The sequence below is a fragment of the Merops nubicus genome, unplaced genomic scaffold (genome assembly GCF_000691845.1).
Source record: "Merops nubicus isolate BGI_N331 unplaced genomic scaffold, ASM69184v1 scaffold871, whole genome shotgun sequence".
Taxonomy (NCBI): Eukaryota; Metazoa; Chordata; class Aves; order Coraciiformes; family Meropidae; genus Merops; species Merops nubicus.
The window spans coordinates 39,743-52,062 of NW_008590030.1; the positions used below are offsets into that span (position 1 = coordinate 39,743).

The 12,320-nt window shown below is 41.1% G+C and overlaps 1 protein-coding gene across 1 annotated transcript in view; it reads right to left on the bottom strand.

The window, feature by feature from the left end:
- Positions 1–11,046, bottom strand: part of LOC103782028 (phospholipid-transporting ATPase FetA-like) — a 48,124-nt gene extending 37,078 nt beyond the window's left edge. The window contains exons 1-8 of the mRNA XM_008949760.1: positions 10,905–11,046; positions 9,825–9,883; positions 9,400–9,513; positions 7,201–7,299; positions 6,171–6,232; positions 4,446–4,518; positions 4,185–4,255; positions 2,935–3,017 (exon numbers count right to left, since the gene is read on the bottom strand). Of these exons, the coding sequence (XP_008948008.1) occupies positions 2,935–3,017; positions 4,185–4,255; positions 4,446–4,518; positions 6,171–6,232; positions 7,201–7,299; positions 9,400–9,513; positions 9,825–9,883; positions 10,905–11,046 (703 nt within the window). The remainder of the gene's footprint in view (positions 1–2,934; positions 3,018–4,184; positions 4,256–4,445; positions 4,519–6,170; positions 6,233–7,200; positions 7,300–9,399; positions 9,514–9,824; positions 9,884–10,904) is intronic.
- Between the last annotated feature and the right edge of the window lie 1,274 nt (positions 11,047–12,320).

The window sequence follows — 12,320 nt, forward strand, 5'->3', positions numbered from 1 at the left end:
AGTTATTTTGATTGCAGGCTGAAAATACCTAGATAAGGGCTAAAATTTGCACAGAATACAGCTCTTCCAGCTGTTCTCAGACAAAACACACTAGCCTCAACAGACTGGAAACAAAATCCAGAGGAGTCTGGAGGAAAAGTACAACTTTAAGTATTCTGGTAGTCTCCACCACTGCAAATCTTAAAATCAAGAAATGATGTTCTTTTCATAGGAAACTAGCTGTGCTCTAGTTAAGGCAAATCATCAGGCTTGAAAGAAGTTTTTAGGAAATTCTGTGACATATGTGACATCAGAGCTCATCCTAAGAATTGTGCCAATCTCTTATTTTATCATCTAGTTAATCCAAGAACATTCAGACCTGTACTCATTCTAAAAGAAAAAAGATCATTTCTAAAAGTCTACAGTAACCAGACTTGTCTCACTGCTGCCCTTGCAGCCCCTTGAAAGGCACAAAGACAACAGAGGCTTTGCAGTGTAACCGGAAACACAGTACAAGAGTCTGGTGAACCAAGATGAGGGCATGATCCTCCACCAGGAAGACAGTGCCTCTCCTCGTGACATCTGTGGGACAACGTTTGCCCTTGGGAGTATGGTGCTTGTCAACATCACATTTGCTTTCCAATAAGCAAATGTTTCTGGGTTACCAATGCACTGATTTTGAGATCAGAAGAGATTCATACAAATTAGATCAATGACAAAAAAAGCGAGAAGCTCTAGAGATTCACTTAATATACTTGCACTGACCCCAGAAACTGCAGCAAGGCATCATGCCTCCTGTCTCCTCCTCCCATTAACAGCAAGGCAATACCTGAATGCATTTCACCTGAAAGAGTTAAATACTGCCAAGTCTAAATGTGATAAGTAGAGGCAACTGAAAAGTATTATTTCCCTTCTCATTTCCTAGTCATCCAAATCAAATATAGAAGTTCAGTGTTTTGCAACCTTTTCCTTATCTGAACCATTGTGATGTCAACAAACATCGTAACTCACATTAAGCATTCCACCGAGTGCCTGTATTAGCTGCTCAACCCTTTCCTCTCTTCCTGTCTTAAGAAGTAATTAGATAAAGAGTTACATATATTTAAATATTTCTACAGAAATTTGCTGGGGAAATGCAAGGTTTGGTCTGATTCCAGGTGCTCTTCCCCATACTCTGCCAAATATAAATCATCCCGGGAAATATTTTGTTCATTTCAAGCATTGCAAAGAGGCAACTTTTATTTACAATATAGCTAAAATAGAGATTTAAAGCACAAATAAATATCTTATTTTAAAAGTTTAAATCTTTCAAAATATTTTGAATTATTTTAATTATGTCATTTCAAGAATGCAGCATTACAGGAAACTGCTTGAAAAATTATGCAAGATTAAGATTTTTCTTATAAATTGATATACACTGCATACTCTTCAGAAAAATAATTAAGTCATGCCACTCTGGCTATTAACATAAAGCAGCCAGCTGCACCTGTAAAACCCTCATCCATCACTTCAGAGAAATCCTGGTAGACTGAGCTGACGCTCAGAGGAGACCACACATGTGAGTTCATAAAACCTCGATGTAGAAAGCAAAGGAAAAGCCCGTGCCTTTGCATGACTCTGCTAGAGACAGTCCCAGCTATGTGATCTCTCTGCCACATCCCTACTATTTGTCCTGGAATCATCTAGTTTGAAGATAATTAAAAAAAAAAAAAAATAAAATTATCCTCTTTATCTAAAAATATTTCCTCAGAGCCTATATTCCCTGAGATGTTCCAAGGACAGCAGCAGTCACTCCACCCCTTTCCATACCAACTCTTCCCATAATCCTGTCTTTGTACCTAATCCAGCAGGACACTGTGGACCATAATGTGCTCTGTTCCCCACCTTCTCTCTGCAGAGAGATGATGTGTGAGTGTGGAGTATTCCGTTTTTGACAGGTCTGACTCCTTTCTGTGTATGTGCTGCGATATATTCCCGGATATCCTCTGACAGGACACGTGGGAAGGGCTCAAAGCTATGTCAGGACAGGGCTAGGCTGGACATTAGGAAGCATTTATGTACCAAGAGGGTGGTCAAATACTGGAACAGGCTTCCTAGAGAGGTGGTCGATGCCCTAAGCCTGTCAGTGTTTAAGAGGTATTTGGACAATGTCTTTACTAACATGTGTTTACTTTTTGGTCAGCCCTGAAGTGCTCAGGCAGTTGGACTAGATGGTCATTGTAGGTCCCTTCCAACTGAGATAATGCTATTATTCTAGTCTAGTCTAGTCTAGTCTAGTCTATTTTTTTTTAAAGTGCTAAGAAAGGACATATTGCCTGTTAATGGCATCTTTATTGCTTGTCTCTAAACATCTTAAAATGCAGTCTTTATTGTGGTATCAAGAGAGGAGGGAAATGCTGGCAGAGCAAAGCTTCAGACTGGGAAGTAGCCACCTGTCCTGTGTGCACAGAGTTCTTCCTCAGGTCTGCATGGTGTCTAGAAGGTGCCACTGTTCTGATGCTAAATGGAACTGATGCATCAGTATTGCTGCATCAATGCAGAAATGCAGTATGAAATTATTGAGATCAGAACAAGGCATGCAGTTTGGGGAAAGCAGTTTACACTGTTCAATGACAAAAATTCTTGTACTGAAGTTTGAGATGGGCAGTCTCAACATGGAGAGACAGATGCTAGAGAGAAGTGTGCAGCCAGAAGGAGAATTCCCACCAATCTGGTTTCAGGTTATAGCCCTGCACATCACTGAGACCTGCAAGTGAAGGGAGATGTCTTGTTCTGTGTGCGCTGTTCATATCTGCTGTACAGACTGGAATGCACCCATTCTGTTTTCCTGCTGCTGCATCCAGAGGACTTCTGGAAGAGAGCGAGGCACAGCCTGGAAGAAAGACTCCCAGGCATTCTCTGATCTCTGGTGTTTGGGCAAGTACTCTTAGAACTGAGTTTTCCGTGTGGACTCACCATTGAATTCTGTCAGTTTCTGAAGATCTTCTCCCAGCTCTGCAGTGACTGTCAGTGCCTGTTTCACCTTCAGGTTTGTTTCACTGTAACAACATGACACAGCAATATGAACTCAAATGTCCCATGTGAACTGAAAGCTCTTCCTGAAAGTCACTTATGTGCTTGAGGACAGTTTTCTTCCTTAGGCATCTGAGGAAGAAAACTGTCCTCAAGCATCATCAACCTCTTTTCACCTGGCTAAAGACTGTCTCTTTGAGTTGCAAAGACAGGCTAGTCAGAGGAATTCTGGACACGGTAGCATGGTGCCAAAGAGAGTGAAATGGCTCTGTCTTCTAATTTGCACTACAAAGTGCAAGACCAGGCATCTCAGCTCCCTGAGCAGCTCACTGTCTACCCTGCCACTCATACCACACTGAAATCAGGTATCTGAGCATCCAGAAGAGCTCTGGATGTTCTCCCATGGTATTCTGTTCCTGAAGAGTACTTAAGTCCTGGGACTAGCTAGCTGTGTAGTTTGAAATGCAATGTCAAAACAACACTGCGTCTGTTCAAACCTCCCTGGCACTTACATGTGCAGGAACTACCAGTTCCTTCTTTGGGCAAAAATCAGATGGGGGAAGTCCAGAGGGCTGTCTGTAGGATATTTGGAAGTCTCCCTGGTCTTGACTAGATCTTCAAGCCGTTGCTAGCTCCAGGCAATGCAGAAGAGGTAATGCAAATTCAGTCAGAAAGGTGAAGTCAGATCCAGTTTATTCCAATTAGTACAAATTAGTTGCAGCTCTCTGACTTGTGGTCAGTTGTGCCCTGGAGTGAGCAATGTTTGGAAACCTTGGCATTGTGCATGCATTAACAATACAGTACAGCAGTCCAAAGGAGATTACTTGAGTTATTAATTGTGATTATCTCACTGAGATAATCTGGTTAATAGAAAACAGTAAGAGAGACACAGGAAACAGGAAGCTTCTGCCAGTGTCCTAAGATAGTGCAATAACACATTTCAAACTAACTCTCAATGTTAGAAGAACTGTCACTAAAAATAGTCTCCTCCTCATAAGACACCTGCACTGAAAGAGACAAAAGTATTCACCAGAGGATACTGTTTTCATGATATCTACCACAAGTTTCTTCTGTGTATTAGGAAACTTGCTAGAAAAGCTATTGCAGGTAAGGTTGCATCACCTAGGATCACCAGAGAAGCTCTGGGCTCACGTTGGCAGCAGCGGTTGCCCCTGAGTGCCAGGCACACTTACCCATCCAGTTCAGCTGTCTCGATGTATGTCAGGCTGTGTGGCTCACTGCTCGACAGTAACAGTAGATCAGCCTGAACACAGACAGACAGGCTTGGCATGAGTTCACATGGTCAAAGGGCATGGCACTACAACACTACTTCTGTTTTCTGCACACTGCAGGTCTCTGAGGCAGTTGTCACCACTACTGACTCATTTCCCTGTGAGTGATACGAGTAATTACAGAGACTAACTGTGGGGAGTATGAAGAGAAAATGTACTTACTGTCACAAAGTTGTTGTTTTCTAATTTTATTATATCTCCCACTTGGATGTTCATCCATTTTTCATCCTTTAACCTGCAAGAGAACTCCTAGTGAGTAGGCACATAAAGCAGACGCCACTTGGGAAAGTAGGATATTTGGCTCTGCTCCTGAAGCCAGGCTGTAAGTGCCAGCAGGGCTTGGGCTGTTGAGAGGACAGAATAGGGTCTGCTGTGATGTGGTCTGATCCATATAAAGCTAAGGGACCATCACAATACGAAAAAAAAAAATAAAAATAATAAAGAAGTAACTGTGGTTGGAGTGACGAGTCCAGGGTTAAGACCAAGTCCCACAATAGCAGCACAGTCCATGCAGTCCATGTGTCCTGTCCTTCTTTCTGGACTGACTAGTCCCTTCCTTCTCCTAAAAAGCCACATTGTCTCAGAAAAAATATATATAGTTTGCATAACAGACTTCCCAAGCACCTGGGAAAACTGCCAGTTGTGTTAGTTTTTCTGAGTGGTATTAAGGGCCAGAGTAAGAGATCTGGCTATGTGTGAGCCTGGCTGTCAGGGAGGTCAATGTATGTGCTTGGGATGTGCATGTGGCTACCTAAACCCATATTTACAGTGGGCTTCACAGCACTATGCAAGATGTGCATGCAGACGACTAGCTAAACTGCAGCCACCAGTGTAACCAAGTCATGACAGCTGTATATGCAAAATCTAGAGGTAAGATATATAGAGAGCTCTATCAGAGCTAAATGGGACTGTGTATTTAAGCTTGGGTTCACCTCAGCTTTGCTTTTTCAGTGTTGATCCGAGTTGGGCAGGACTTGCAGTTTCCAGTTTTTGAACAAAGGCAAAATATCAGAAAATGTCTATTTTGATGTATATTTCCTAGACACAGTAACTAATACACAGTAAACTAACTAATTCGTTTACTTAGCCGAAAGCACAACAATTATGTTCCTGTTCTTCAGTTTCCAGTTATATTTTAAACAGTTGGATTGTCTTTTCGAGGTTACACAACTTACTGCTATGTACAGTAGGAAAAAAAGTCACCAGAGACCTCACAGCTGTCTACAGCTGTGTCCTATGCACAGCTGGACTTCACAGAGCTGCAAGTAAACAGCTCATCTGTCTGCTGCAAAAGCCAAAGCCTCTGCTATTTTTTTTTTTTTTCCTGCAGGAAAGAACAGTGCTATCAGAACAATGTCCAAAGCACACAGCTGAAACATTCTGAGTACATCTAAGTCAGAAGTGCTATACATACTCAAAGAGTTATGCTATGTATGAAGAAAATATTCCTGATTTTTAATTCAAAATAACTTGTTGATAATGCCTAGTTTTGCTTAATGCACAAATAAATGCTACGAACATGAATGGGCATGGGAAGATAGCCTTGCTTGTCACTTCTAGGTTAAGGAGTAAAATAATACAATAGTTTCAAAGCATCACTTGTTTAAACACGCACACACACACATATATATATATATATATACAGGGACAGAAAGAGGTTACTTTTTGTTAGTGCAAAGTCACACCCATAATGTCTGCACTGACTGTGATACTGTGCCTTGGGCTCATAAATCAGACACATGGTGCAGAACTGCACAGTGGACTAACAGTGTGAAAGAAAATCAAGTTTTAAATTGTTTAGTGTTCTTTATGAATCACAGAGGAAAAAAGAAATTATTAATAAAATTATCTTCCATGTCAAAATTACAGCAAAGGAAAAGGACTTACATGCCATTGATCAAGACCTGGACTGGGCGGTTGTTGACGTGTTTGTCGCTTTTGTGTCGATTCTGAAAATTTGATCAGTATATTAAAAAATATTTCCAGGAAAACACACACTCAAGAGGCAGTTCATTAACATGTTAGGCTCTCACCCAGCTGGATGACTGGGTCAGGCAGATTAGAGTCACAACTGAGTCGCAGTCAAACCCATGTTTACATTAGCAATATAGGACATAACCAGACCGCAAAGAGCAACAGGCAACACAGAACTTGCTCTTGAAGGGAAGAAGGAGGTTAGAGCCTTATATGTCACTTAGCGCAGCCTTAACTCAGCTGATGTCGGTCCTGTCTCCTACAGTTTCATAAGCTAAGCATCCAGAGAAATCCATTCCTCTGCTCAGATATGGGAAGTGCCACAGATGTTCTGGCATTGCTACCTGGGAGAGCACCTCGCCACCTCTCACCTGCCTACTTGGAAAGTTGCACTGAGTCTCCATGGAGCACAAAAGTTATTTAATAATGAGAGAAAATCAGATTCTAAACTCAGCTCTTATGTCATCCCATGAAATCAATAGAGCTTTTACCATTAGCTCTGATGGGAGCAGACTTTGGCCAAAGCTGTGCAAGTTTGAAAAGTCACACAGGTTGTGTGCTTGCTTTCTACCCAAAGTTTTTTTCTGCCTACATTGTGGCTAGGTGGCAGAAGATGTGTTCTCTTCTTAGAGTCTTCTCCATCTCTTAGAAGCCTAAGAAGAGATTTCTGTGTATGTGTGCAGGTATATGTATTGGTGACCACATTTTCAGACATGCTGAGTAGTTTAAGAAGTTAACAGAGCTCAGCAATCTGGGAATTCGATCTCCTTTTTCAGTAACAAACCATAGGTTTGGGGATCTAATGTCAGACCCCATCTTGGCCACAGACCAATTCACCAACTACCTGCCACTGCCTATGTTTATTCTAAATGGTTTGCTTTAGTCATTGTGCTGAAGAGTCACAGGCAAACTCCAAAGTACAGGTTAGCAATACAGAACTTACAAAATCATCGATGGCATCCTTGACTCCTGATACAGCCAACACTAGCACTAGAGGCACCACTGTTGTAAACCAGGCCAGCGAGGAAATCTGAGGAATCAGCTGTAGGAAGAAAAAAACTGATCTGAGAAATTTCATGCCAGTTCACCAATCAGTTGGAAACAAAACACTGTTCTGTGGAAGCTGCAGACACATTTTTTCTATAGTATCTGAATACAGAATAAAGACAAAAATGCAGCTTGTATGTAACACTTACATGTGACCCCACAAGGGAGGGCCAGCCAAGGAACACACACTTTGTTTACAAAACAAGCTATAATTTAGAATATAAGCATGGAGCTGTCAGGAAGTGCAGTGGGTTGCTCTTTCTTGTTGGTGACGTTAGGATTGCAAAGTCCCCAGTGGATTTCTCTGGAGGCACTGACATGGGCAAGGCTGCTGTGAGGGACCCAGAGATATCTGAGCAAGGCCTGCTGTGCAGAGCCTTCAAATTCTTCTATTTTCTGTTTCAGTAACTCTTCACATTTTTCTGAACTAAACTTCGTATCAATAAACAATACATAGCTGTTTCTGGGATGAACGTGCTCATCCAAGATCAACAGAGTTGGTTTTCTTTCCTGTATCTTTACTAGTAAGAGGACCTAACAGTCAAAGGTGACTTTGTAACTCATTCACTGATGCAGAGGTGGATGTCATACCCCAGCATAGTTCTCTGCTTCCTGTAGAAAACAGAACTAATGATGGGATCAATGTGCCACCAGCATTGTGTCCATCAGATTGGATTTGGGCAGTGTCAACTCCATGTGCATTGTGAAGCTGGCATTTGTGCCACTAAAACAGCTGCATAAGTGGGGAGAGCTGCTCTTTGACTTTGGTCCTTCTGCTGCACTGTCACAGCCCAGATCCTGCAGGCACCACCAAATCAGGGACATGCACAGCCCTGCTTAGTTATGGAGGCTGCAAAGACACACAGCTGTTATCCTGTCACCTAACTGGGAATATGCATGTCTTTCTGGGCTGTGCCGAAGGCGTCTCCACAACCTACCCATCACATCCACTCCTAATGCAAGAAGAGAAGCTCCCAGTGCTTCAGTTATGAAGTCAGTGGGCAGAAGAGGGAAAAAAATTAAATGTAGGAATATGTAAATATAAAAGACTAATAGCTGCCTTCTTTAGCCTACCTTGATGCAGATAGCAGAAAAAGCTGTATGCTTTTATATACAGTCACTCCCGGATGGTTCAGCAAAAGACACAGCAGAATAATTTAAGACACATAGTTTGAAATACTATGAATTTGACAGACAAACAGCTAGAGTGCAGTACAACAATGCAAGCACAGTGCTGTCAGCTTGACTGAGAAGGTACTTTCACCAGTTTCTTGAAAAATATACATGGGCTGAAATTTTCCACATTCATTCACTGTAATTAAACAGCAAATACTTTTTTTTTTTTTTTATAAGGGGTAATCCAGTATGACTTGGCAACAGCAGAGTACTCTGTATTTATCCATATTCTAGCAAAGTGCAAAGGGGCAGAAATTCTGGTATCAACTTTTCCAGTGCATTCAGCTTTCAGACAGAGCAGTATTTCCAACAGTGATGGGCAAAGTGCAAATCAACTCCGTTATGACCCACTGGGTTCAGTACTGTTGCCAATATCTGACATGCTCCATACTAGACGCCTTCCTCACCGTTCTGAATAGGGAACAGCAATATTCAGCTTTATGCAAACTAGTTCCAGCCTTGAGCCTTCCTGTTGTTTACTCTTTTCTTCCCAGGAAAACTACAGGTTACAAATTTTTTGTTCTTCTTGAGACTGTCAGTGGAATTTGCCTTTAAACCTACGGAAAAGAGATAACTTCCCTTCATATTACAGGAGGAATAAGAAATGCAAATCCGAAGACAGACAGGACTACTCAAATCTAGACACAAAAGGGTAGTAGGATAGGGCGTGAAAAAGGTACACAGTTTACTGAAAACTTTAATTAATTTTTTCTTCATTTAGTTCAAACCATCATATCCAAAGGTAAGAAAGGAAACTGCTTTTTTTTTTTCTGCCCTACTTTCTAACTCTTTTAAGGTTTTTCTAAGATGTTAATTCATAACAGGGATATAGCTTGCACTTTATTATAACTGTGAATACATAGATCAGCTTTCATAACAGACAATGCAATCTGCTAGAAGCATCATAGTGAATTCATACCTGCAAAATCAGCAAGAAAAGAAAATAAGCATTGGCTATTCGCTGAAATTGTTCAAACAGGTTGAGAGGCAGGAAAGTGAAGAAGTTGTATTTCGACGTTTTAATTGAATTGTTCTGTAGGGGAAAAAAAAGGAAAATAATTAGGACTGGTAAAACAGGAAACAAAATTACAGCACAACCCATTTCAGCTCTGTTTTTACTTGCTTATATTTAGCAGTAGCATTGTTTCCAATAGCAGCTTAAAAAACATTTCCTTTTCCCCCACACAATCATGCCGAGCCTGGATAAACAGACAAAATTCCCCTTGGAACTGGGGAAAACATGATGCTCAGCTTATGCCAGTGCAATTTCAGGTAGATACAGGTAAATGTAGTTGCTCACAAAGAGAGATGCATCTTCCCTTTGTTAATAGTCTTCCTACTTACCCAGAGTACAAATGGAATTAAAAACTGTAACCAGAACACAACAATTTTGCTGGTAGCATCTACAAAGCAGTTTTAGAAAACATAGACTAAGTCCAGTATCTCTAATTTATCTGAGACTTTCAAGTACCACAGGAGCTATAGGACCTCCCAGGAACAGAATATGAGATTATTATTTTCAGCTGATTCAGCAGACTCTTAACTCAGCAACTTGGAGAGGTGCCTTGTTTCTGTTCCACAAAGATCACTTCAATGCAGTGTTGTGCAAACAGCCACTAATAAAAGAACTCATCATTTCTGTCAGCAAGTTGCATTTCTGTTCCCTATTTCTAGTTTCTTTTCCTGATTGCAGACAGCCCCTCCCACCACAAACAATGGCTGCTCTTCTATCTGTCTTCTTCAAACTGGAGAAAGACCCAAGACTGAGATTACAGAACTAGGTATTTTCTTCTCAGAAGACCAGAGCACTCTGGTCCAGTTCTTGCCACCTGATAGATAGGCTCAATCCACCATACTGTGCCCAGCAGCTCAGGCTATCCCTTCAGTTTTTATGTTAGCTAGACTTCCTTTTCATATGAAGTTTAACAAGCACTTATCCAGATTTAGTCCTGGAAACATGTATACGATCTGTTGCCAGCATTATGCCAGCACAGCATAAAATTTTCACCCTAGAAGCTCTCTAGAAGATGCCTGTTAACCCCCTTCTAGGAAACCTAAGGTTTAACAACGCAATGAGGTAGGTATTACACAGTGCACCTTTATTCAGTAATAGATTTGCTGGTTCAAGGGAAGAGAAAATAGTGATTGCAGTATTGTAAATAGCCTTAGATATTGCTAAGCTGGTGGGAGGACAGGAGCCACTAAATATGAATCACAGACCCCTACCAGTCCATGTATTAATCCAGAATCTCAACATCTAAACTAACACAAATTAGCATGTTTCCACCGTTGAACTAATTATTTAAGATTGCCACCTAAAGTTATGGGAAGGAAGCTTTTCCATTTTAGGCAGTTACTGGATTTTGCAATGTCTAGACACAAAGTACAGCAACATTCTTCAGCTTTAACTTCATGTTTTATCACCTGTACTAGCTAATGAATAGATGTCTAAAAGAGCGTAGATGGAAACACCCTTCATGGAAGAGCTAGCCAAGTCCTCCTGTTGATTTGGCTTCAGCAAGAGAAGATACTTATCAACGATCATCACATAAACAGTATTGCCCATGTTCTGGCATCATGCAGTCATCTCTCTGTGTGGTTAACTGTGTGTGAACTTGTCATGACACATAGCTAGATTTGGTTTATTTCAACATTCTTCACCATGGGAAATGTGCTGCACACAGGCTTCATGGACACTGCTAAACCAGAAGAAAAGAAATAGCAGCATCCTCTGCAAACCCAGCATACAGAGAACTAAATTACTTGACAAGTCTGTGTCCACCAAAGTGTCTGACAGATTTTTTAATAAAAACTGGATCTGAAGATGCTCACTGCACACTAATCTGAAGAAAAATATCATGAACAGTAACTTAAAAAAAGAGAAGACAGTAGCTGCAGGAAAAAGTAAGTACAGGGGACCTGACCTTTGTGCGTCAACAGATTTCGGAGGGTCACATGCAACATGGGAAAAGCTACTCAGTAAACACTCACATGAAGTTCGTAGAACTTTGCCGGCAAAAATCTCAGAGGGGGGATAAGAAAAGAATGGGAGTGGTTTATTTCAATTCCTGCCTTCTATTTCTGTCCATTAATTGCGTCAGGAAAACCACTCAATGAACCAGAGCCATTCATTTTGTTTCCTATTGCCATTAGGCATGGTAAAAAAACACAGACATAACAGATTCCAAATGCTTAACTGCAGGAATCTGGAGATCAAATATTTTTCCACAGCACTTCAGGACTGTGATATCATTTGACACACACCATCTTTTGGGACACTGGGACACTATAGACCTCAGGGTAAAGACAGGGAATATTATAGTGGATCCTCTCATTATACTAGAATCTATAATTAGAGGTCTGGATGAAGAAAAAAAAAAGAATTCCTCATCATCACTATGAGGATTTCTAATTCAACAAGTAACTTGTTAATGGACCTCAGCGCCTGAAAGAATACCAATATTAAATGATAAAAACAAACTAGGGAATACTACAGCATTTCCAGTTCAAAGCTCTGCATTCCCACACCAGGGATACAGTTGAAGCTCTGTGCAAGATGCCATTTATGTTTTCATGCAATACACGAGGGCTGCGTGCTTTGACAGCTTGGTTGACTACAGGGAAATCTCAGCTGGCCTCTGCTCTTGAACTTGTCCTACTCTGTGACGCTTAACACCATCACACCCTGACAAAGCTTTAGAGCTGTACCAGAACCTGACTTTAGGGTGAGAGGGGTAGTACAGGGACCTGAAGCACCGCAGTATTTTAAAGTCCATAAACAGCCATCATTTTATTAGCAATGCCTCTAATGAATCGTCTGTCTTGCCTCCCTCATGATCT